The 24,992-nt window shown below is 49.3% G+C and overlaps 1 protein-coding gene across 4 annotated transcripts in view; it reads right to left on the bottom strand.

The window, feature by feature from the left end:
- SLC24A4 (solute carrier family 24 member 4) overlaps nucleotides 1-24,992 on the bottom strand; it is a 182,860-nt gene that overhangs the window by 57,810 nt on the left and 100,058 nt on the right. For all 4 annotated transcript variants that reach the window (XM_032405817.1, XM_032405814.1, XM_032405816.1 and 1 more), the window contains 2 exons: nucleotides 5,101-5,177; nucleotides 1,973-2,047 (listed from right to left, as the gene is read on the bottom strand). In XM_032405817.1, the coding sequence (XP_032261708.1) occupies nucleotides 1,973-2,047; nucleotides 5,101-5,177 (152 nt within the window). The remainder of the gene's footprint in view (nucleotides 1-1,972; nucleotides 2,048-5,100; nucleotides 5,178-24,992) is intronic.

Here is a 24,992-nt window from a genome sequence, read left to right as displayed (position 1 = left end):
AGCACCTCACAGAGTCTGGTACGCAGTGGTGCTCAGCAGGGAGCCACCCCCAGGGCCCACACAGACCCTGGGTACCACGCAGACTTCTCCAGGAACCTGGAGGTCCCAGATGCACAGTCTGGCCCTTGCATTCCAGAAGGTCTTCTCCGTGGCAGGCCCAATGCACGGCTGCTCACGGAGACGAAGACCCAGACACCCTCTCTCAGGGGATGAGGCAGCATGACGTAGGGCTGGAGCTCTGTCAAGACACACTCTGCTTGGCAAGGCCGTGCTCCAGCCACAGAGGCCAATCCTCTGATCAAGAATGTGGTGCCGGGGGCTTTGGATGTTGGGAGAAACCACCAAGATTCTGGATCTCCCTGAACACCAACCTGAAGGCACCTTCTCTGTGGTGCTCAGAAGGCGTCTGGGCAGGGCTTGGTGTCCTCCTGCATCCACCTTCCAAAGTACCCTGGGCAGCCTGGGGTCAGCACAACCTCCCTGCTGACCTTGCTGTAGGAAGGGGTCCCTCGGATGGGTCGGAGCTCTGGACTTCTGTCAAGCACTGACCCCCCAGGGCAGAAGCCTGGCCACCCTAACCTCATCAACCAGGAGAGGGTTCCACAGAAGATGATCTGCCATCAAAGCATCTCTAGTATCTTCTAGCACAATACAAACCATGCTACATCCTGTTCTGTCTTTGCCTGGGCTCCTCCTTCCTCCTGGAACACCCTTCCCTGCCCTCTCTGCTTGGAGAAATCCTCACCACTGCGCAAGCTTGGACCAAATACCGCTTCCTCCATGAAGCCCTCCTAGGCTTCTCCCCAACAGAGACACTGCATCCCTCCTTTAGGCTCTTCAGTCCTTTGATGGCTCTCACTGAGCCCCTTCTAGTGGATTTGCCCATAGATCCAGGAAAATCCCCTCGCTCACGTCTGTGTCCTTACAGAGACAGGTAACCTGGAGGGGCACTTCCACTGGGCACTGTCCTGTGCATTGGTCGCCCATCCCCAGAGGACATTTCCTGATTCTCTCCTTACGCTCTTTCGCCGGCTCAACTTACTCACTGACCCACCGTGCGGTCTGAGCCGGGTGAGAGGTGGAGAGGTGAGCAAAGAGAGACAGGGGGAGGGGAAGGCCTTTGCACACCTCTGTCACATCCCTCACTCTTCAGGAGGCCCAGGTCAAAAAGTCCCTCTTCTGTGCTTAGCAGCATGGAAGCACCTGTCCTAACCAGCTCTGTCTCCGGCTGCAGATGTCACAACAACAACATGGCCTCAAACAGCTGAGAGATTTCACAGGGACAAAGTGTGCCAAAGCCCAGAGCCATCTGCACATAGTAGGTGCTGGAAGTAGAGGTAGTTTGCCTTCCTTGGTCAGAAGCCAAGGGTAAGGCAGAGCAGAGAGACACACTGGAGCCTTTTTTTTTTTTTTTTTTTTTAAGATTTTATTTTTAAGTAATCTCTACACTCAACGTGGGGCTCGAACCCACAACCCCAAGATCAAGAGTTACATGCTCTACCAACTGAGCCGGCCAAGCGCCCCAGCGCTGGAGTCTTGCATGTGAGGAGAGAGAAGACAAGAAAGTCAAAAGTTCACAAAACAATTAGAAGGAGAAAATGTCAGCCTGCAAACATTGGACCAAAGGGTATTCCCTGCTCAGCCTCGGCACCCTCCTCCAAGACACAGATCCCCACCTGGTACCTGCCACCTGCTGCTTCGGGAAGCCAGAGGTTCTGGGTGCTGACTGCCCACCAGGAGCCTTTCTTCTGCCAAATCGGGGAGAGGACGCCCTCTGCCAACTCTACTCTAGGGCTTTCAAAGCCAGGCTTTGCTGTGGCCACACTAAGCGTGTGGCCAATCTTCACCACCAGAGTGCTCCCTGCTTGGTCCTTCTCAGTCTGGCCCTGACGTGTCCTATGTCCTAGGTCGCCCCAGGTCCCCTGCCTCCCTGCCCGGCTTTGCTGTGGGATCCCAAGTCCCCTCTACATACCTCGCAGATCTTCTCTAGAGACGGAACAAAAAAGTCATCGCAGACTATGGCCAAGGCGTAGAACATGTACAGAGCCTGAGGAGGAAATGGGGGAGATCTTCAGCAAAGGCACCTGCTGCCGAGGAGGCACGGCCGGCCAGCTGTCGCGCCCCGAACCAGGCAGCCATCACCTGGCCAAGGCAGAGGCTAGATGCACAGAGAGAGAGACAGAGGAAAATTCCACCACCAGAGAGATTTGCTCCCTCAATCCCCTCACAAGCAGACGGGGAAACTGAGTCCCAGGGACAGGAAATAATGTGCTGGGCAGCAAAGGGGATGAGAGCTCAGGCCACATGGTCTTGGGCTCCTTCCTCTCTTTGTAAAGCACCAGCTCTCTCCCCGGCACCAGAGTCTGCTCTTGAAAGGCCAGATCTAACACTCAGGGCTAAGAAGGAAAGCATTTAGAATCACCATTTTAAGAGTTTAAAATGAGAACAAGCCTGATCTTCCCCCTTCATTTTTAGTGAAGGCACCATTTCCTTCTTACCACCCGGCCACCCCCTGCTGGAATGAATGGCAGCTGGAGAGCCAGCAATTTCTGGAATGCTACCTAATGTTGGCAAAGGTTAAAATACACAAGCCATTCACACACGGAGGTTCATGGAACGAAGAGTCCAGATTCTATTGCTGATTCTAGGACTGATTTGCCACGTGACTTTGGATAAGTCACATCTCCAGGGCTCAGTCTCTTCATCTATCTGATGACAGAGTAAGAACAGATCAGTAGTTTTCAAATGGTTTTATATACAGAACCCCTCCCTGTCCTGTTCATCCAACATGGTTTCACTGAGCTCATCCTATGGGCCAGGCGCTATTCTAGGCATCAGGGATCCATGGCTAACCTGCCAGGAAATGCCTCTGCATCCTGTAACTGACCTTAGTGGGGCAAATAGGCAAATAACGTGTAACTGTTGGGGAAAGGCCAGTGCAAAGGTCCTGAGGTAGGAGTGTGCTTGATGCCCTTGAGGAACAGCAAGGTGACTAATGCAGGTAAGACCAGAGTGAGACTGAAGTGGAAAATAGAGGATATGAGGTTGGAGGGACGGGCCAAGCCCAGGGCCCATGGACAGATGGGACTTTGTGTGCTAAATGCCGAGGGAAGCATTTCTTTCTTCAAAGACAAAGTGATATGGATGCTCTGTTCACAGAAATGGGAAGGGCTGGGCTGCTTCAGCAAAAACAATTGTGAAGTTGTTGGAGTAGCACACTAATGAATTGTGACTAAATAAACTGGAAGATATATCAGCTGTGGCCAAGGCCTCTAAGGCAGGTGTCTACTGCAGTCCAGGCACAGCTGTCCCTGGATCTGACTCACTACCTTTGGGGGGGGGGGGAAGCAAAAAGAAACAAATACTGGGGGTTATGGGTGAAGGAGAGAGAACGAGGGGAGAGAGATCCTGCTATAAAAATCTCAGGATACAGACTTGAATTCACACCCCCAGAAGCTCCCCCAACATCATCTTCCAGGCAAAGGGAGGCCGTAGCTCTCTTGATGGCCTTGGAAACACTTGAGAGAAAAGGAGGCCAAGATGGTTCCACACTGCTCTGGTGGGGCAACTGAGAAGCTTCCTAGCGCTGCAGACAAAAATGTCTCCAAAGCTTGAGCCTTTTCTTGCTCTTAAAGAAGGGGTCAGCAAAGTTTCTCTGGAATGGTCAGATAGTAAATGTTTCAGTCTTGACAGGTCACACGGTCTCTGCCACAATGACTCCGCAGCCATAGAAGAGAACATGGAGGGGGTGTGGCTGCGTTCCAATAAAACTTTATTTATAAAATCAGGAGGTGGGCTAGATTTGGCCCTCTAGGCATCGTTTGGCTAATGTCAGCTCTAAAGGGCTCTGGCAAAATTCCTGAGGTGTTCTCAGGTTCAGGAGAAAAGGTTTTGTCTTGGGAAAGTCAAGCAACACCAAGACTTTCCTGAAGCAGAGCACCAGAAATATGGGATTAATTCGCCAAGCCCACACCCTCTTTGTGAAAGAGGAGGGCGTGGGAAAGCCAGAGGAGCTAGGAAGATAATAGCTCTATTACGGAAATACACAGGCCTGTCACTCAATATTTGCCTACAACCTTCATTTTCATTAATGGTTTATCCTGTTAATTAAAACTTCACTCACTCATCATTCTCAGGGGGCTACTATCTCTGCGAGAATCCTAGCTTTCATTTTCTGAATTCTCTCTTGCAAAGACTAATCCTTGGTGGGGCTTATAGAAGCAAATGGTGCTGGGTGGTTGGGGAACCTAATCAGAGGAAAATTTGCCGTGTCCCAAGTAGAAAAGCAAATCGTGAGCACTTTCGTTTCTCCACACCACACAATAGGGCTGGCAAACTTTTTCTGCAAAGGGACAGATAGTAAATATTTTTGGCTCTGTGGACCACATCACCGCGTTACAACTACTTTGGGACTGAAGCACAAAAGCAGCCGCAGAGAACACAGAAATGATGGGGACGGCTGTGTTCCAATAAAACTTTATTTACAAACACCAGCAATGACTTCAGGCTGCAGTTTGCTTACTGCTGACAGAGAAGAGCAACTTTTGCCTATAATTTAGGTTTGGACCCGCTATTTCTTTTTGAATTGGTATTTGAATTCCACCTTTTGTCCACCAAGGCTCATCTGAAGACAGGGAAATTTGAGAAGGAGTGCACCAAAGTTTTAAACTATAGTTATGTCAAGGTGGTGAGATTTGGGATGGGGGTGGGGGATCATGGGAATCATGACAGCAAGCATGCACAGAGCACTTCTTACATGTTGTGCAACGTCTGGTGCACTTTACTCACACATTCACACCTGTTCACACATCTGGGAAAGATGCTGTCACTCCCTTTTTATGAAAGCAGAAAATGGGGCCCAGGAAGACTTGAAGTCCTGTCTTGGCTCTTGAGGTCACTTGCTGTGCAACACAGAGCCAGTCACCCGACATCTTTAAGATTCTGGGTTTTTGGTGGTTAAAACGGGTCCAGCGCCTGTTCTCCCAGGTACCGTCTTACGAGGACGGGACATCGTTGACACACTCCGGCTCGGCCGTGCTCTGCAGACACGCTTCGCCTGCCTGTGGTGTAGAAACAGCCCATCCCACCCGGGCCACTTACACCGAGGATATGCAGCAGGACGGCTCCGTGCTGTCGCTCCTTGTTGGAGAACAGGTCTGCGGGGAACTCGTGAATCGCTGGAAGACAAGAGGACACAGCAGGGTGTGAGTTGCCAGTGGGCCTTGTGATGGCCCCACTGGCAGCGTGAGTCCCCTGTGGACTGTAGAACTTGCTAGGCTTTGGACTGCCCTGGGAGGGGGCCGGCCAGCTACCGCTCCGGGGCCCACGGCATGCCCACGCTGTCCGGAAAACATCGCCGAGTATTGGATTATCCACAGACGTTCTAGAAACTTGGGGTTGATCAAATTTAACGTATCCCTTGCAATTTTTCTTAAAGTATCGAAACACTTCCTACCCACTAGGATGGCAAAGAGAAATAATAACAAATATTAGCAAGGGCATAGAGAGGTTGGAGTCCTCACAACTGGCCGGGGGGTGGGGGGGGGGCACAGCTGCTGTGGAAAGACAGTCTGGCAGTTCCTCAAAGGGTTAAACATCTAGTTACCACATGACACAGCAAGTCTAATCCCAAGTATCTGCCCAAGAGAAGTGAGAACACGTCCACACAAAGCTTGCACAGGGATGTTCATGGCAGTATTATTCATAAGCGCCAAAATATGGAAACAACCCAAACATCCACCAATGAATGAGTGGATAAATAAAACTTGGTCTAGCCATACAAGGGAATATTTGGCCACACAAAGACAAAACACGGACACATGCTACAACACGGAGGAACCCTTGTGAAGGAAAACACGATGCTGAGAGGAACCCGTCACGCAGGGCCACATATTGTAAGATTCCATTAATATAAAATTCCAGAAGAGGCAAATCTAGAGAGATAGAGGTAGATTAGTGGTTGCCTAGGGCTGGAAGGCAGGATGGTTTGGGGGATAACAGTTAAAGGGTGCAGGGTTTCTTTTGGGGTTCATGAAATCGTTCTAAAATTGTGGTGATGTTTGCACAACTATGAACATGCTAAGAGCCACCCAGTTATAAACCTTAAATAGGTGAATTGTATGGTATGTGAATTCTACCTCAATAAAGATGTTACTGGAGGAAAAAAAAAAGTAAAAAAACGTCAAAATACACCAAAGAGAGAAATCAGGGGATGGTTCCTCACTTTGTCAAAGGATTCTGATCACGTTCCCAGCAGAGAGTTGGGAGTCCCAAGTGGCTTCAATGCCTACTTGGATCTATTACAAACGCAGTCCCTGTCGACAGTCAGGTTGAGGCTGGAGACGGTCATTCCCACTCAGGAGGGCAGGTTCTCTGCGGTCACACTGCCACGAGGTTCAGATCCTGCCTCGAATGTTTGCAGCTGTGTCTACAAGGACAGTTCCTTAACCTCTGTGGACCTCAGTTTCATCCTCAGCAAAATGGTGAGACTGACTTTAATAATATGCCTTACTTTTTATTTTTTATTTTTTTAAAGATTTTGTTTATTTATATTTATTTGACAGAGAGAGAGAAACAGCATGAGAGGGGATAAGGTCAGAGGGAGAAGCAGGCTCCCCGCTGGGCCGGGAGCCCGATGTGGGACTTGATCCCAGGACTCTGGGATCATGACCTGAGCCGAAGGCAGTCGCTTAACCAACTGAGCCACCCAGGCGCCCTATACCTTACTTTTTAAAGCATTTCCAGCCTGTGGTGAATTTCAAACGTGCCCTCCTAGGATTCTGGGATAGGATTCCCTTGCCACTGCGAGGTAAGAATTGAGAAGCAGGCTCATCCCCTCACACCGGAGTCATTTCTGGTCCCCTGTGTACCCCCCAGAGCTCAGGGACAGGTGTTCTCCGGCAAAGCACTTTCAGCTTCTCCCAGGCCCACCGGCCCCTCCTCTCAACCTCTCCTCCTGCCCATGATGGATCTGTCACTCCAGACGGGGAAGCCAAGATCCCCACAGAGGTCAAGTGACATCGGCCGTGTTGGGGATGGCAGTGTTGGTACGAGGAGGAAAAACTCTTGTCCCCCAGCTGGGTGCACTCCCGTGGAACCACACACATAGGGAACACCATCAATGGGAGTGAGGCTCCAGGTGAGTTTTGGAGCCGGGCCCCAGGCTGAGACACAGCAAGGTAGGGAATGAGGGCTGAGAGCACTGGTCCCCGTCCCCTTATCCGCTGGATCCCTCAGGCACCAAGTGTGCCGCCACCAGCATTCCGCCATCTTGGGTCATCGAGTACCATGTCACAGTCCCTCCTTTGGCCCCAAGAAGGCCCCTGTTGGGCTGTTACCACCCACTCCTGTTATGGGCTCTCATCATCCTGGACGATGGATGGCCCTGTGATGTGCAGGGCTTTCTGTATTAGGAATCAAACACCCAGCTTTTGGGGTATCACCCTTGACACTCCCGAGGGATCTGAGCAACTTCTTGGGCCTCAAAGCTCACAGGCAATGAAGGAACAATGCCTTCTCACTCCACTCCCCAATTCGAGATGAGCGATGGAGGAGTACTTTGTGAAGGTCATTTCTGCAAGTCCCCGGTTGGATGCTTCCACAGCCCCACGTCTTCATCCCATCAGCTAGACTGGAAGCTTCTGGAAGGTGGGGATCCACACTGCCCTGTATTACATCCTCTGTGTCTTCGCCAGGCCTGGCACACAGCGGGTGCCCAAAACACTGTAACAGTCAGTTGAACTAAAAAATGGTAAAATACAAATAAAAATACCCATCTATATCCTCTCATCCTATCAGAATGCTCTCATTACCCTCATAAACCGCTTAAACCCCTAGAATGACACCAGCTTCATGGTAGGTGCTCCATAAATGCTCGCAAAGAAACTTCCAGGGCAAAAAAAATCCCTTTCTCTGTTAATACAATTTGGCCTTAAGCTCTGAAAGTGATGATTTCTCCCTTATGTGGAAAATCTTGTTTTTTAAGACCAGACTCTCCCGCAAGACCTAGAAAACATCAGCTCCCCAGACATCCAGAAAATGTTCCCACTTTAAAACAAGCAACCTTTAATGAAATATGGATTCTTTCACTTTTTTTTTTTTTTCCCTGTAATCAAAATTCTTTAATAGAACCGCTGCTGGGTCATTTCAAGGGAGAGGGTCTGCTTCCAGGCCTGTCGGCTCAGAGATGGTCATTTTAAAGGGGGAGGCTCGGCATTCCTGTGGCCGGGGTCTTGTTTTTCCAGAAGAAATTCAACAGTCTGGGGTATTTCAAGGCAGATCGATAGACGTTTCTGCCCTGAAAATTCGAGACCATTCCTGATTCTCCGAGCCAGTGTGCTGAGAGCCGGTGATTTATTCAATCCTGGGAATTCTTTGAAAATTAGAATAAAGTAATGTGCCTTTCTGCTCTGAGGACATATCACTGGGCTCCAGCAGGGGGGAGATAGGGATTATAAACGGCTTTGTCCTTGGTAGGGACAGGCTTCTACTGGTTCAGCCACAGCACCTTGCTTGCTCTGCAACCCTGCATAGAACCCGGAGGGTGGCGGCGGGGAGGGCACGCCATCCAGGACTTAATTTTGCCAGCCAAGACAGAGTAATCAGCCGAGCTATCGCGGCTCATGACCCACTGCCCTCTGTACCCATCCAAGTCTTCTGGACTCGCAGGACCTTCGCAAGTTGCTTAACACCTCAGGGGCTGTTCCCTCACCTCTAAGTGGGGATCACTGCAGAGCCTGCCACCCCCCAGGCTGCTGTAAGGGTTAAACGACGCACAGCACTCAGCCCCAGTTAGGCGGCTGTCACACAGGATGGTTAACTTCCAGACTCTACCTTTGACACAAGGCTGTCACCATTGCTCCAGGGGATGAGGCTTGGGTTTGCGAAAGCAGAAGGGAAGGCAAAACCAGCTTAGAGGGGACGAGCAGGAGAGGGCAAATGAGATCAGACCAGCCACATCAGGATCTGGATGCTGGGGCCGCTTAATCCCGGCTTCCTGAGAAAAACTCTCCTCCTGGGCTTGCTGGGATCAGGAGCCCCTGGGCCATGTTCAAGGCATGATGTTTGCACGTCTGTGAGGGGCCGAGCCATCCCGTCTGCTCAAATCCCCACCAGGGAGGAGGGAGGAATCAAGGGGGCAGGCACACGCGGCTTTTGAGGTCACGCCTAAGCCTTTAAGCTACAGAAATCTGGCAGGGGTGGGTGTGGGGAAAGGGAAGGGATGTGTCTGCAGGTAGAGCCGAGCTGGGAAACCAAGGATGATCCCAGCACCCTGACACTGGGGGATGGGGGTGGGGGGAGCCCGGGGAAGAGGAGGGGAGGGAAAGCTGCCAAAGACCCAGCAGCCTCTGCCCACTTCCCTTTTAGGATTCTTTCCTTTGGACTTTGGTGCCCAGGACTGGCTTCTCCATTACTTGTGGTTCTGAACACACCCCTCTCCTTACACCTCAGATGTCGGCCTCCCTCCTATCCCCCCACCTCCACTGTGTGCAGGGCAGGTGGGAACTGTATGTGTGTGTGTGTGGGGGGGGTCTTTCCCACCAGGTGCCTTCCTGAACATCGGAGGGGAAACTGTAAGGCCCCTGGGGACAAAAGCATCTGCAACCCCCCTCCCCACCATCAGCTACCCAGCTAACACCCTATAAACAAGACCCCCAGGCACACTTGACCTTTTTTGTTGACAAACTTACATGGATGATGCGATCGTATTTCAGAACCCCTGAGTCAGTGTTGCCCTTTCAAGGCTTTGTACTTCTGCCAACATTGCTGCTCCTTTTCAAAATGTATTAATTTGTTCAACAAGTATTTGCTAATAGGTGTCGGACCTTCTGGGAAAGAGCAGACGGGATCCTGAGGCATCCGTGGGCTTGGCCGCTCCTCATCTTGGAGGGTGACTTGACTTTCAGAGAAAGCCAAAGTTATTCAGAAAGCAGCAGGATATCGAGATGGCAAATACCCTGATCCTGAAAGCGTACAGATCGATACACATTTCTTGAGCATCACTGTGCGCCAGGCACAAGCATTAACTATGAGTCTAGCAGATGTGCCCGTAAGGGGCTGGGGGCAGTAGGACAAGTAAACAAATGACTGAGAGACAGTGAGAAGCTTGCGGGGACGGTGGGGAGTGAAGCAAGCCAGGTGGGTTACTGACCCGAGGGGGCGCGAGCAGCAAGCCCATGGAGAGAAGGGCACCCACATCGAGGTTAAAGGCTGCGTTGCAAACTTTTCAAAGCCCTCCCATCTGCCATATCAGTCTGCCACATTGGTCCCACAGCCCTGTTTTCTTGATGAGGAAATGGAGGATCTGAGAAGCTAGATTTGCCTACCATCACAGGTTTGGCACAAGTGAGGAGAGGAGGACCCATGTGGGAACCCAACAAATACCAGGCTCTTTAGAGCATTTTACCCCTAACAGGTACAAATCGGGACCAATGTCTCCTTTACCCAAGGACAGGCTCTGTATTCCTGAAGCTCTAAGGGCCAGGGCAAGAAGTCGTGCTCTTGAAAAGAGGACTGCACATGCATGCCGTGGGCCAATTCTGCTGATAGTCCATGGTCTACCCATGCAGAGGTCTTGTCCATTACTTCATGGCTCCGGGAAAACCTGTCACTCCTCTTCCTCAACCTACCTGAAATATTTAATAAAACTGACCACTTCCCATTTATGGATGTAGGAACACATGAATGAATGAGTGAATGAATGAATGAATGATCGATCTATCCACCCACCCATCGAACCACATTACATATAGAATTCATTCTTTGGGGGCATGGGTCTTGAGATCCACCCATCACATCCTGAGACAGCAGAGTTCCAGCGTCTCAAAAATTCCCTCGTGCTGACTTTTTGTAATCATCCCCCCTCTGCACCCCAACTCCTGGCCACCACTGGTGTGTTTCCTTTCCCTACAGTTTGCCTTTCCCAGACGTCATATCAATGGAATCATTCAATATGCAGCCTTGCCTTCTGGTCTCTTTTGCCCCCTTTGGTCTGGCTTCTTTCACTTGACAAAATGCATTAGGATTCACCCACATAGCTGTGTGATCCCACCTCCACTTGATGTTCTCGCTTAGCTTGACTCCCTCATTCTCCTCACTTGCCCAGTGGCCTTTAGGGGACCCTCCCTCGTGGAACCCCGAATACTGTGGTTCTCAGAGCTCTTCCCTGAACCCTCTTCTCTCTCCATCTACGCACCTTCCCCACGTGATCTTGGCTTTGACTCCCTAATCTCTGCAGACTTCTCCCAAATCCCAATCTTTCCTGAGCTCAAGACCTAATACACCCAGGTACCAACTGAACGTCACACCGTCGCCATCCTAGAAGTACCTAAAACCTGTCCCCAGTGAGTGGCCCACCATCCATGTTGGTCTGCATGAAAGAAATCCCAGTGTTGGTCCCTGGTGTTGGTCCCTCCTCCTCCCCCACGCTCTGTGATGGGTGGACAGGGCCAACTGGCACCCAGCTTCCAATTTAACTTCCTTCCACGAGCCTTCCCATCAAGGACACTAGTATAGTGCACAAGGCTGTGCGCTGCACGGTCACATGTATCAGCTCTGTTCCTTGTTCTGTGGAGTCTGGACAATCTTGAAGCTGGGGTTCTGCATAGGAAGTAGGTTCTGCCAACCTAGGCGACTGGGAGGGAGGACAAGAGGCAGAGGGGTTCTTCCTCCGGCAGCCCAGGTTCCAGAGATGTAAGTGTAGAGAGGCTCTCCTGGCAACAGCACCCTCTTCCTTATTCCCCCCAAGGTTGTCTTTGAATTTGATCTTCCCATTTCCAGCTCCTGTTCCTTTAGCCCTTCTTACAATTTCGTAAGCACATCGTTCCCTGAATTAAACTCCTTTCTGTTTAAAATGCGGAGAAGGGCTTCTATTTCCCGCATGGAACGCTGACTGCTACCCTCTGCCCGCCTTCAGCCAGCGCTCCACGGGGTCCGGGCAATCTCACCGCCCATGCGGCTTGCGCCCACCCACCTCTCCCGCTCCGCCTGCCTCCCCAGCTCGTGTCCTCTCTCGATCTGCCCCCTTCCGTGCTCCGCACGCAGCCAGACCAACTCCTCCACAGGTGCCGAGGGCTTGAAGCCCTTCAACGGTTCCCAGCTGCGCTGAGGATAAATGCCCACCGGCCCGGGGTGGCCCCCCATCTCTCGTGTCCTCCTGTCGCCTGCCACCTGCCCTCTCACGCTGGCTCTGCTCGAGCCTGTGAGCTGCCGGGTTCTGGCACCAGGTGGGTGTTCAGGAAACATCCGTGGAGTGAATGAGTATTTGGCCTTCGACCTCGCTTTGGACACAAACCCACTAGAACGAGCTCTGCCCAAAGGATGCCCAAGAGACAGGCTGGCCGGCCCTGCTTCCTCAGCTCTGGCCTTCCACGGTGCTGCCTGGATGCTGAGCCGTGACCTTTCCCAGAAGGAAAGGGTTTGACAGAGATGTGCCTCCATTAAAGCTGATCTTTCTTCAACCTTTCAATTAGTCGACTCTCTTTACGGAATATAAACTGTGAAGTGAATTTTTCAAAACAGAAAAAAAAAATTGCCTCAAAACACGCCATTCTTTCTCTCTCTCTCTGCTTTCTACCTCGGTTAAAAATAGCCCCACGTTCTGAGCCCTGACGTTTATTCTGAAACGATGTAAGCTAGACTGTAAGGCTGGGGAAGTAATTTAAATAGCTTCAAACTTCCATCATTTCAACTTATGTGTTTTAGAAACCACCCGAGTGCCAGAAACCAAAAGCAAAAAAAAAATCGTGATTTTCCCCCCCAATTCTATGGTTTAAAATAACTTCGCGAAGAGTTTTATACCTTTCATGGGCAATAGCTGGAATGTCTAGGTTTTATACCATCACCCTCATGTCTCAACCAGGAGCAAAAATAATTAAATCATTGGCCTAACCAGCATGAAAAGGAGTTTAAAAATCCTATCTTTTTTTTTTTTCTTCCAGCACATTCCAAAAGAGATTAAGCACCATGAAAAACAAAGATATGATTGGAAGATCCAGCAGTAGGACTGCTCTCTCCAGGAGCAACCACTGTGGGATTTTAGGGCTGAAAGAGGCTCCAGATGCTACCTGGCCCAGTGGTCCTGCACCCAGGACAGGGCATGGGCTTATCAAAATCATAGGGGCGACATCCTCTAAGCCAACACTGCCATTTCCACCTCCCTCCCTGGCCTGATGCTGAACATCTTTTTCCTGCCCATGAGAACCACTTAACCCCCCATTTTATTTTATTTTTTTTATTTTTTTATTTTTAAAGATTTTATTTATTTATTTGACAGAGAGAGATATAGCGAGAGCAGGAACACAAGCAGGGGGAGTGGGAGAGGGAGAAGCAGGCTTCCCGCAGAGCAGGGAGCCCGATGTGGGGCTCGATCCCAGGACCCTGGGATCATGACCTAAGCCGAAGGCAGACGCTTAACGACTGAGCCACCCAGGTGCCCTTAACCCCCCATTTTAAAGGGGAGAAAAGGACACTGAAGTGCAGAGACATCAAGTGCTTTTACTCAGCATCACAGCTACTTAGCAATAGAATTAATAACCCAAATGGACAAATGGACAATGGCCACACCATACAGGACAACAGAACTCTGACCCATGCATCTGGAAGCCCAGGAAGCCCAACCACAACTGGCCCACATGGTCAGAGCTTGATCAGCGAGGGCCAGCTTCCCTACAGCTTGTCCCCACTTCCAACTCAAGACCAGCCAGAGAAAGCTAAATATGCTCCCTATAATGGGCTGAATAAAACCCATGTCCACCAAGAAACTTATTTAGAAATTAGATGAATGGATAAAGATGATGTGATACATATATATACACACAATGGGATACTACTCATCCATCGAAAAGAACGAAATCTTTCCATCTGCAATGATGTGGATGGAACTAGAGTGTCTTATGCTAAGTGAAACAAATCAGTCAAAGACAAATACCGTATGATCTGACTCATATGTGGAATTTAAGAAACAAAGCAGATGAACATAGGGGAAGGGAAGGAAAAATAAAACAAGACAAAATCAGAGAGGGAGACAAACCGTAAGAGACTCTTAACCACAGGAAACAAACTGAGGGGTACTGGAGGGGAGGGAGGTGGGGGGCTGGGGTAACTGCGTGACGGGCATTAAGGAGGATGCATGATATGATGAGCAATGGGTGTTATATGCAACGGATGAATCACTGACCTCTACCTCTGAAACTAATAATACACTGTATGTTAATTAAATTGATTTTCAGTTAAAAAAAAGAAATTAGGTACATGAGCCTTCTAGGGCTGCCACAACAAAATACCACAGACAAGGGAGCTTAAACAACAGAAATTTGTTTTCTCACAGTTCCAGAGGCTGGGTGTCCAAGATCAAACTGCCCACAGGGTTGGTGTCTGGTGAGGCCCCTCTTCCTGGCTTGGGGACAGCAGTTTTCGCGCCGTGTCCTCATGTGGCCTCCTCTGTGTGTGCAGAGACTGAGCTCTGCTATCCTGCCTGCTTCTAAGGGCCGGTCCCATTGGATTAGAGCCCCACCTATAACCTCATTTAGGCTGACTTACCTACCAAGGTGCCGTATCCAAATACTGTCACACTGGGGTTAGGGCTTCAACATATGGAGTAGGGGGTGGCGGGTGGGGACATCATTTTGTCTATAACCTAAGGTCTTTGCAGATGTAATTATTTAAATTAAAATGAGGTCATACTGGATTAGGGAGGTCCCTTGGTCCACTGACTGATGTCCTTATAAGAGGACAGGACACACGGAGACACCACGAAGGCTTGCAATAATGACCTCAGAGACCGCAGTGATGGGTCTACAAGCCGGGGAACGGCAAGGATCGCTGGCGGCCACCAGAAGCCAGAGCGGGGACAGCAAACAGATTCTCCTCGGAGCCTCCAGGAGGCACCAACCCTGCCGATACCCTTGATCTCAGACTTCTAGCTTCTGGAACCAGGAGAGAAAAATTTGTTGTTTTAAGTCACCCAGTTTGGGGTCATTTGTTACAACAGGCCTAGGAAACAAATATACTCCCCAAACCAATGGCGTGACACGCCCTGCTTCCAGTCAGCCCGCCGCTAGCTTCCCACGCCAATCCTCTCCCACTGGGGCCCACCCCAAGCCTCCTGTTCTTGCTATAAATCTTCTCTCCTCCCCTACCTGCCTTTGCGTCTCTGCCAAAGACAAGCGATGGTAGCGGACTCCCTTGCTGTGGTAAACTGAGTCAACATCGGGGATGTGTTCTCATTGGGTTGGCCTTCGTTGATTTCCATGATTCCAATGGCCACTGGTTGTGTCTATGTGTCTATTTCTCCCACCCTAGGGTTGAGTGCTCTTGGTGTGCCGTGGGGTCAATTTGTTCATCCCGGTCCTGTCCCCACCTCTACCAGACGGCACCCAGCTACAGGACGGGACCAAGAATGCACACTATATACCTCCAGTGAATCAGTAACCAAGGTTCTTGATCACGGTAAAACAATCAAACTCTGAGCTGCTCACCAGGGGACACCACAGAGAGGCACTGAATTTATCAAAAAGACAGTGATTATTTCTACTTGGGAACAGAGATGTAACTTTTTGTTAGCATGATGTTTTATGTATAAACCCTAAATAGCAGACATATACAGGGCCTACTGTATACCAAGCACTCTAAGTACCTTACACATAGTGTTGTTTAATCCTTACAATGAGCCTGTGAAATATTATCATTAGTCCCATTTTACAGATGGGCAAACTAGGGCACAGAAAGGTTAAGGAAGTTGCCCAAGGACTGATACCTGGGTAATTCAGCTCTAAACAGCACTTGACTATATAGCAAGAGCCAGAAAAGGTTTCTTCTCTTTGACACAACTCATCATTTGGTTTGTATTCTAAGTGTGCCACTCAACATATAAGGGGAAAACCATAGAAGTGAAGAGTCCATTACCGCGAAAAACTGTAAGTCACTCATCATCCAGTAATAGGGAAATGGTTCTATGGTTGTGACACATTCCTCCAGTCCTTCTAGAAATGTTTACTGGCACCTACCATGTCCCAGCACTGTTCTGTGTCCTGGGAATATAGCCATGAACAAGACAGGCAAAGCCCCTGCCCTTGTGGCACACTTTAGGTCAAGTGTCATTCAAAAAAAAAAAAAAAAAAAGACCTTGGATGTGGAAATAAATCTAATCATTAATGAAAACACACACAAAATCGCAGGTGGTTTGTTTGCAGCTACGAATAAATAAGCCAAAGAAAAGAACTGAAAAGAAATACACCAAAATGAATCCAGTGGATGTAGCAGGTGGAGGAATCCTAAATGGCTTTCTTTTGGATGGTCCCCTCCCCGCCCCACCCCAACGTGACCTCCTCCTGACTAATTATGCAAAGACCCTATTTCCAAATAAGGTCACATTCAGAGATAACAAGGATTAGGACCTCAACCTATCTTTTGGGGGAACACAATTCAACCCACAACAGCGCTCATATTGTTGACTTGATTAACTCTTGCTCTACGGAACACAGGCACAGAAAATAACTCCCCGTGAAAGAGCTCTTAAGAAGACGCAGCAATGGCCACAATGAAGTCTTTTATATGCTCTGATTTTCCCAGGACCATCCTGATTCACATCCGCTGTCCAGAATGATTAACAGTGCCCCTTCACTCTCAAAAGTGTCCTAGTCTGGATGATAAATTTCATGGCCACCCTGCTCATTAGGAGTTCAGTGACCTGGAGTAAAAATTAATACCAATTAGCCAAGAGAGTTCAAATTAATCTGTGCTGACATGCCAGGAAAGACCTCCATCATTTCCAACATGGACACTCGGTACATCCTTATCCTTGTCAGCCTCAAGTTCAATGAGGTTAAGTGAATAGTTCTTAGGGAAAGGTAGATGCTGGAGTACCTCCCACCAAGGACATTCTGATCTAGGCAAGGATGGATGACTTGCCAAGAGTGAGTGGTCCAGGGTCCCACTAACCAGAAATGGACCTGGAGGAAGGTTGCAATGGCCCTCCCTTTACCTCTACCTGGTCCTGAGGTCACCGCGGAGCTGTATGCGGGATGGAATGGTTAATTTTGGCAACTTGGCTAGGCTATAGTGCCCAGTCATTAAATCAAACACAAATCTAAGTACTGCCATGAAGATATTTTGTGAATGTGCTTAACATCTACCTTCAACTGACTTTAAGTAAAGGAGATTGCCCTTAAGCACATCAGTGGGTGTCATCTAATCAGTTGAAGGCCTTTAGAGAAAAATTCTGCCTCAAGACTGATACATCAGCTCTTGCCTTGAGAGTTTCCAGCCCACCTGGCCATCTTACAGATTTCAGACTTGCCAGTCCCTGTAATCACATGAACTATTTCCATGACATAAATCCCTTTATGGGTGTGTGTGTACACATGCCTCTTATTGGTTCTTTTTCTCTGGATAATTCTGACTGATACACTGGACCTTGGCCAACTGGGCTTGGGAAGTAGAGAATAAGGAGCCATTCCTGTCCCCTAGATGAAGGAGGAGCGAGAGCCCAGGTGACAGAGGGACGAGCACATAGAGTTCACAGAGGGACCTGCCAGGCTACTCTCACCATTTCATAACCCACCGTTGTGGGTCAGGGTCACCCCCTCAGCACTCTTACCCTGTCTCCCCACCCCAGTCCCTGGGGTTCCCTGTTTGGCCATCTTTCTCTTTGGCACAATCCTGTCTCTCTCCCAAGTGGCCTCAAGGCAAGAAGTATCAGGCCAGAATTCAGCAGACAGGCACTGAGTTCATCAGTCCTGTTTGGTAAGGCACAGTGAGATCCTCCCAGAAAGAAGAGAATGGCTTCTCCTTTCCTGAGAGAGGCATCGAAGGCAGTCCCCCAGTGAGCACTGGCTGAGGAAATATGTGCTCCTTGTAAACATTTACACTTCTTTTTCCTTCTTTAATTCAAGTTAGTTAACATATAGTGTAGTACTGGTTTCAGGGGTAGAATTTAGTGATTTATCACCTACATACAACACCCAGTGTTCATCCCAACAAGTGCCCTCCTTAATGCCTGTCACCCATTTAGCCCATCCCCCACCCATCAACCCTCAGGGTGTTCTCTATATTTAAGAGTCTCTTATGATTTGCCTCCTTCTCAGTTTTTCTTACTTTTCTTTCCCTTCCCCTATGTTCATCTGTTTTGCTTCTTAAATTCCACATATGAGTGAAATTATACGGTATTTGTCTTTCTCTGACTTCCTTATTCTGCTTAGCATAATACCCTCTAGTTCTGTCCATGTCATTGCAAATGGCAAGATTTCCCTCTTTTTGATGGCTGAGTAACATTCCTGTGTGTGTGTGTGTGTGTGTGTGTGTGTGTGTATCACATCTTCTTGGACATGTGGGCTTTTCCCATATTTTGGCTATTGTGGACATTGTTGCTATAAACATTGGGGTGCAGGTGCCCCTTCGAATCACTATTTCTGTATCCTTAGGATAAATACCTAGTAGTGCAAATGCTGGGTCGTAGGGCAGTGATATTTTTAAATTTTTGAGGAACCTCCATACTGTTTTCCACACTGGCTGCACCAGCTTGCATTCCCCCCAACAGTGCAAAAGTGCTCCCCTTTCTCCGCATCCTCGCCAACATCTGTTGTTTCCTGAGTTGTTGATTTTAGCCACTCTGACCGGTGTAAGGTGGTATCTCACTGTGGTTTTGATTTGCATTTCCCTGATGATGAGTGATGCTGAGCATCTCTTCACGTGTCTGTTGGCCATCTGCTGTCTTCTTTGGAAAAGTATCTATTCATGTCTTCTGCCCATTTCTTCCCTGGATTATTTGTTACACTTCTAATGAGACCATCTAGTTGCTATAGTTCAAGTGAGAGGGTAAAGCAAAATTACAGGGAGAAAGGAAGGAACTGGACATCTCATGTACTTCCAGGTGGGTCTCACATAGTAGGTGCTTAACTAAACAGTGGCTGAATGACTAGTAGGTATGCTCTGGCCATACAGCCCCACTTTCCTAAGATCTCAGAACAAAAACGTCTGCCTAATTCCTTCTAGGCTCTGTGCTTATTCTCATCCTTGGCTTCTGTCAAAACATTTCCAATAAAGAGTCACTAGGGTCTGAATTTTATTCTTGGCTTTCTTTTGTGAGCTTGTGGAAAATTACTTAGCTCCTTAGTTTCCACAAAACACTGAGGTTTGAGGAAGCTCTTAGCTTGAATGGGAGATTCCTCCGAATCACAAAAGAAAATCTCTCCTTTGATGTTTTCCCAGGCCCATCCCTCCCTCTTCAAAACATCAACACAAATCAAGGTTCAGGAGGCAGTAAACAATCGGACAACGTGCTCTGTACTGGGAGTCCAGAAAGTTCAGCGCTGGCCTCAGTTCATGCAGCCACTAACTTTGACAGACCTGACCTCAGTTTCCTCCTGAGTAAGAGGAGAGCTAAGGTCATCAGAGCCACGGACCATGATCGTTTCTCAGCTCAGTGTCACACGTGTTAAGTCCCCTTGCTGGAGAGGGCCTTGCACGAGGCAGGAAGGAAGCAAATTCTTAATCCAGGGAAACAACGGTTCGCTTTCCCGCCAGCCCCTCTCTTCCTCCGCTTACCTGCCCAACACTGCAGACTTTTACCACATCTTGTGTCTAGGTTGAAAAGCTAGACATGGTGACGCTCTGCAAGTCACTGAGCTTCTTCACTTCTCACCTGCCATGCCCTGCCACAGACAGACAGACAGACAGACAGACACACACACACACACACACACAGCACTTCCATTTCCCAGAAAGAATGGCAGGATTTCTCTACATCTCCATAGAGCTCAAGGCTTCGAATTTAGAATCCACACAGTCCTCAACTGCATCTCTCGCCATCGCAAGCCCAGGCTGGGCCACAGGATGAAAGGCAGGGACTTGAGCTTCCAGGTTGACCACCCAACATGGGAAGAAGCCTCCCTAGATGGTGGGCCAGAACTGGGAATGTACGCGGCCTGTTTGCAGGAAGAGGAGAGCCGAGGAGTGCTTCAGCTCGGGCTCTGGAGATGGTCAGGGAGGGGAACAACTTACGAGATGGCAAGGGGCAAAGTGGACTCCAGCCGTTCCTCAGGAGAATTCTGAGGAATGCCGTCTCCACAGAGCTGTGTTATCTGGGAAGCGGCCAATGAACTTGTCCCCACACGAGGTGAGCATCACCTTTCAAGGGGAGTCTGATCAGCATCCTCCTGTGCGCTTTTCAGAAGGTCAGTCACAGCACATGATGATGAATAAACGTCCTACCAAGGGCCTATGGGTGACAAAATCCCAGCACACAGTGAATTCTGCAGGAGCAGAGAATATTCTCTGACACATTAGCGTTTTTGTTTTTGGGGGGTAGATACCCAGTAGTGGAACTACTAGATCATATGGTAATTCTGTTTTTAATTTTTTGAGGAACCCCCATACTGTCTTCACAGTGGCTACACCAGTTTGCATTCCCACCCACAGCGCACGAGGGTTCCTTTTTCTCCTCATCCTCGCCAATGCTAGTTCTGTCATGCTAGCCATTCTGACAGGTGTGAGGTGAGAGCTCATTGTGGGTTTGAGTTGCATTTCCCTGATGACGAGTGATGTTGAGCATCTTTTCGCGTGTCTGTTGGCCATCTATATGTCTTTGGTAAAAAATATCTATTTAGGTTGCCTGCCCATTTTTAATTGGATTATTTGGGTTTTTCTGGTGTTGAATTATGTAAGTTCTTTATAAATGTTGCATATTAACCCTTTATTGGATATACCATTGACAAGTATCTTCTCCCATTCCACAGGTTGTGTTTTCATTTTATTGGTGGTTTCCTTCACTGTGCAAAAGCTTTTTATTTTGATTTAGTTCCAATAATTTATTTTTGCTTTTGTTTCCCTTGCCTCAGAAGACGTATCTAGAAAAATGCCAGCAGCCCCCCCATTTTTACTGATTTTCTTCCTTAGGTTAGTGTTTTTCAACCTGGACACTACTGGCAGTGGGGCTATAGAATTCTTTGTTTAGGGGGGCTGTCTTGCACATTGTAGGGTGTTCAGCACCCCTGGCCTCTACCCGTTAGATGCCAGGAGCACCCCTGCCCCCAGTTTTGCCAACCAAAAATGTCTCCAGAGGTCACCTAGGCAGGGTAACTGGAGAGACACAATCTCCCCCAGCTGATAACCACTTCCCCAGATGACCGCTTCCTGTACTTTCTGTGGTAAAAAACTCGTTGCTTTATTTGACTGACCCTCTTGTAAATAGTAGAAAAAGGAGTCCCTAGAAAAATGACCACGTACTCGGCTGTCACATGTTAAATTGCTTAAAAGTGTTCAAATGCTTATTCTCACTCTGTTCCGCTCCTGTCGCAGATGGGTAACAGAAGTTCCCAGACCACATTCCAGAAGGTATGATGCTAAGTGAAATGAGTCAGACCCAGAAAGACAAATGCTATATGATTCCACTTGTCAGTGGAATCTAAAAACAAAACAAAGGAACAAACAAAAAGCAGATAAATACAGAGAACCGGTGGTTGCCAGAGGGGAAGGTGGTAGGGGGATGGGTGAAGGGGATTGGGGGGTACGGGCTTCGAGTCGTGGAAATGAATAAGCCACAGGGATGAAAGCACAGCACAGGGAACGTGGACGGAGGTACTGTCACAGCCTTGTCTGGTGGCAGATGGGAGCTGCCCATGTGAGCACAGCCAAACGCAGAGTTACGCACAGAATCGCTGAATCACTATGTCGTACCCCTGAAGCTAATATAACATTGTGTGTCAACTCTACTTCAGTTAAAAAAAAAAAAAAGTGGTAGCTGCTACCTTTGTCCACTGAACGCAGACGCCTGCCTCACTCTGTCTCCTTGTCATTAAGAGCTGCCCACTCTCTGCCTCTCACACATGGCATCTATACCAGCTCCCATGCTGCTAAATCACAGGTCCTCCCCACTCCCAAAACTCCCCACCCAAACTGGGCAGCGAGAACATGCCAGAAAGCTCTGAATCTCACCCCTTCCCCCTTGCCCCACCTTCTCTTTCTAGTCTCATTAAGTCAACTCAAATCCACACTTTTAAATAGTGGCAAATCTCTTGCCTATTTCTACCCATGGATGGTACAGAATGAACTTCGCTGCTCATTCTCCTACCGTGGTTACTTTTATTCTCTCAGCTGCGGTGCTCCTACGTGTGGGTTCCAGTGCAGCGAGGGGGTCTGTCCCTGGAACAGAAACTGCTCCCAGCCCAGATTCTGCCTTTCACTCCTTTGGACCAGTGCAGAGTGTGTGTGTCATCTCCCAGGAGGATTTGCGCTAGGGGCTGCAAGGGGGTAAGGATAAGGCAGACCACAGACAGGGAAGCAGACGCGGAGTCGATGGTGGCTGTAATGTGACAAATGCCATGGGGAGGAGTTTAAACAGAGCTTCAGTGGAACACAGAAGAAGGAACAACGAACTCTAACTCAGAAAAAGTGACTCAGGGAAGAGCCCGAGACGGGAGAGCTGAACTCTGGAGGATTTCCATGGACGCCCCAGGAAAGGGGAGAGAGGCTTTCTAGGCTAAGGAATGAACTGGATGCTGAGGCGGGAAGGGGGAGGGAGCCCAGGAGGCTGGGAATTCTGTGCCATCGGGACCCAGGTGTTCCGGAAGGTGAGGGAAGTGACAATGGGAAGAGATACTGGGACATGGGGTTGAACCAGATCACAGGACCTGGAGTGCCGGGATGGGAACCTAGCTGTGTCTCAACAACACCAGGGAATACTAGATTTCATAAGCTCAGGAATGACAAGGATTAGAGTATTTTAAACCAAAAACTGGCAAACTGATTTCTGTACAGGGCCAGATAGTATATATTTTCGGCTTTGTGGGCCATATGGTCTGTGTCGCAACTACTCAACTCTGCTGCCGTGGAGCAGAAACCACCGTACATGATACATAAACAAATGAGCATGGCTGTGTTCCAATAAAACTTTATTTATGTTCACTGAAATTTGAATATCATGTAATTTTCATATACCCCAAACTATTATTATTTGTATTTTTTCTCCAGCCATTAAAAATGTAGACGCCATTTTAAGCTTGTGGGCCACCTACAAATAGGCGATGAGCTGGATTTGGCCCATGGGCCGTGGTTTGCCGATTCCTGTTTTAGAAACATCACTCAGGGGGTGGGGAGCGACAGGGACCTCAAGCAGAAGCTGCTGGGGTAACAAGGGGATGGCAAGAGAGGGACAGCCTGGGCTGCAGTGTGGAGGGCTGAGGGGCACCTACGGTGTCCGGCTAGAGTGATGGGAGAGCACTATGATGCCATCAATCTAGATGGGTGACAACATGGGGACGGCATGGGTCAGAAAGGCTTGTGGCTGTGGCCACACATCCAGGCCCAAGAGGACAGAAGTGTCTGGCCCAAATGCTGATCAGCCGGTCTCAGAGACTGCCCGGTCATACCAGAGTCGGTTACTCAGAGTACTGGGGCAGCTGATCAAGATGACATCTGTTGTTTGCCTGGTTCTCCCTGGGGGACCGTCCCCTCCCTTGTTCTTGTCCCTAAGATTTGAGTGGGGCTGATTCTGCCCCAGGGCCGAAGGGTTGGTTCAGAGATAAGAGAATGGTCCCATGAGAGTCACTCTCAGGAATTTGGGAAAAGGAAAGGCTTTCTTTCTGCTGAACCTGAAAGTGGTAAAAATGCAGGCCACGACTTCCCAGGGACTCCATGTAGAGAGATTTGCTGTGAAGGAAGCCACCATGGAAGGAGTCAATCCTGCTGCCACTGACTGAGCCCTAGACCCAGCCATACCTAAAGCTAGCTCAGACCTCCCAGTTCAGGAGCCAATCATGCCAGTCCAGGCTGGGTTTTGGTCACTTGTAGCCAAAGTCCTAAAACATCTTGCTGCTGTTAGAATGAAACCCCAGAGGGCAGAGGCCTTGATCTTGGAATCGTGTGTGACAAAGTGCCTGAGAGGATTGACAAATGACCTTATCCAAAGCACTTGCATCTGTTGTATTTATCACTAGACGTGCCTTTATACACAGTAGGCGCTCAATAGTTGCTGGTGTAAGAATGAAGGCACACAATCCCAGGGCACCAGACACACTGAGCCCGCGGAAACTCTGAAAAGAAACGTCAGCAGGCCGTGTGGATTTCTTTTCCTTCTCCACGGGCTGAGGGTTCAGAGAACCCGTGAGCTTCAGGAACCTGGTTCTACCTCATACAACCAACCAAGACAGGCCCAGCGGGGAGAGAAGAGGCTCATGGGGCGCCAGCTCTAAATGCACGCCGGCTAAGCGCCTATATGAAAGAAGGGAATTACCTGGTCTCAGGAAAGGGGCAGGCCTCCAGCTGGGCATGGAAAATGTTGGCTGTGAGGCTCATGCCTCCTTCCACCGGGCAAGGAGGGAACATGGGTGCCTAGAGCAGCAGCTCACCGGGCAAGGAGGGAACATGGGTGCCTAGAGCAGCAGCTCACCGGGCAAGGAGGGAACATGGGTGCCTAGAGCTCTGTGAAGCATCTCAACACCGACCCCAAGGCCAGAGGTGGGGACACGGGTGGACAGCTGGGGAAGCCAGGCCGTGCCCCCCTTCCCCCTGCAGAGGCTCCAGAATACTCAACTATGAATGTCCATGAAATACGTGTGTGGAGAAGCTGATTAACGGGGATGGCAGGGAGGAAACAAAAGAGCACTGTACAGTGAGCCTACGCAGAGTCCCAGCCCTGACACTCGTCGAATGCAGGGCCTTCGGCAAGTCAGTTCCACCCTCTGGGACCCAATTCCCTCAGCTGTACATGAGAGAGCTGGACCAGAGAAGTGATTCTCCGGCAGAGGGGACAACTCAGAGTTTGTCTAAGAGGCGTTTATAAACCCACAAGTGAACGCGGGATGAACACGCCTCCCACGTGCGCCAGCAGGAGCGTGTGGATACTTGCTGCTGCGTGCCTAATATTTTCCAAATCGAAGTACTAAACTCACAATCACTTGACACTGCTTTCTCAGCATATAGTCCATTATGTCCAGATGACATGCGCCCCCACCTCCCGCCAGAGGCGCATGGCAAGGACCTTCACTGCTTTCAAATTC

This window comes from Phoca vitulina, unplaced genomic scaffold (assembly GCF_004348235.1).
Source record: "Phoca vitulina isolate PV1807 unplaced genomic scaffold, GSC_HSeal_1.0 scaffold7, whole genome shotgun sequence".
Classification (NCBI taxonomy): Eukaryota; Metazoa; Chordata; class Mammalia; order Carnivora; family Phocidae; genus Phoca; species Phoca vitulina.
Note: the sequence above shows the minus strand (reverse complement) of the source record. Positions and strands in the feature narration are given on the sequence as shown.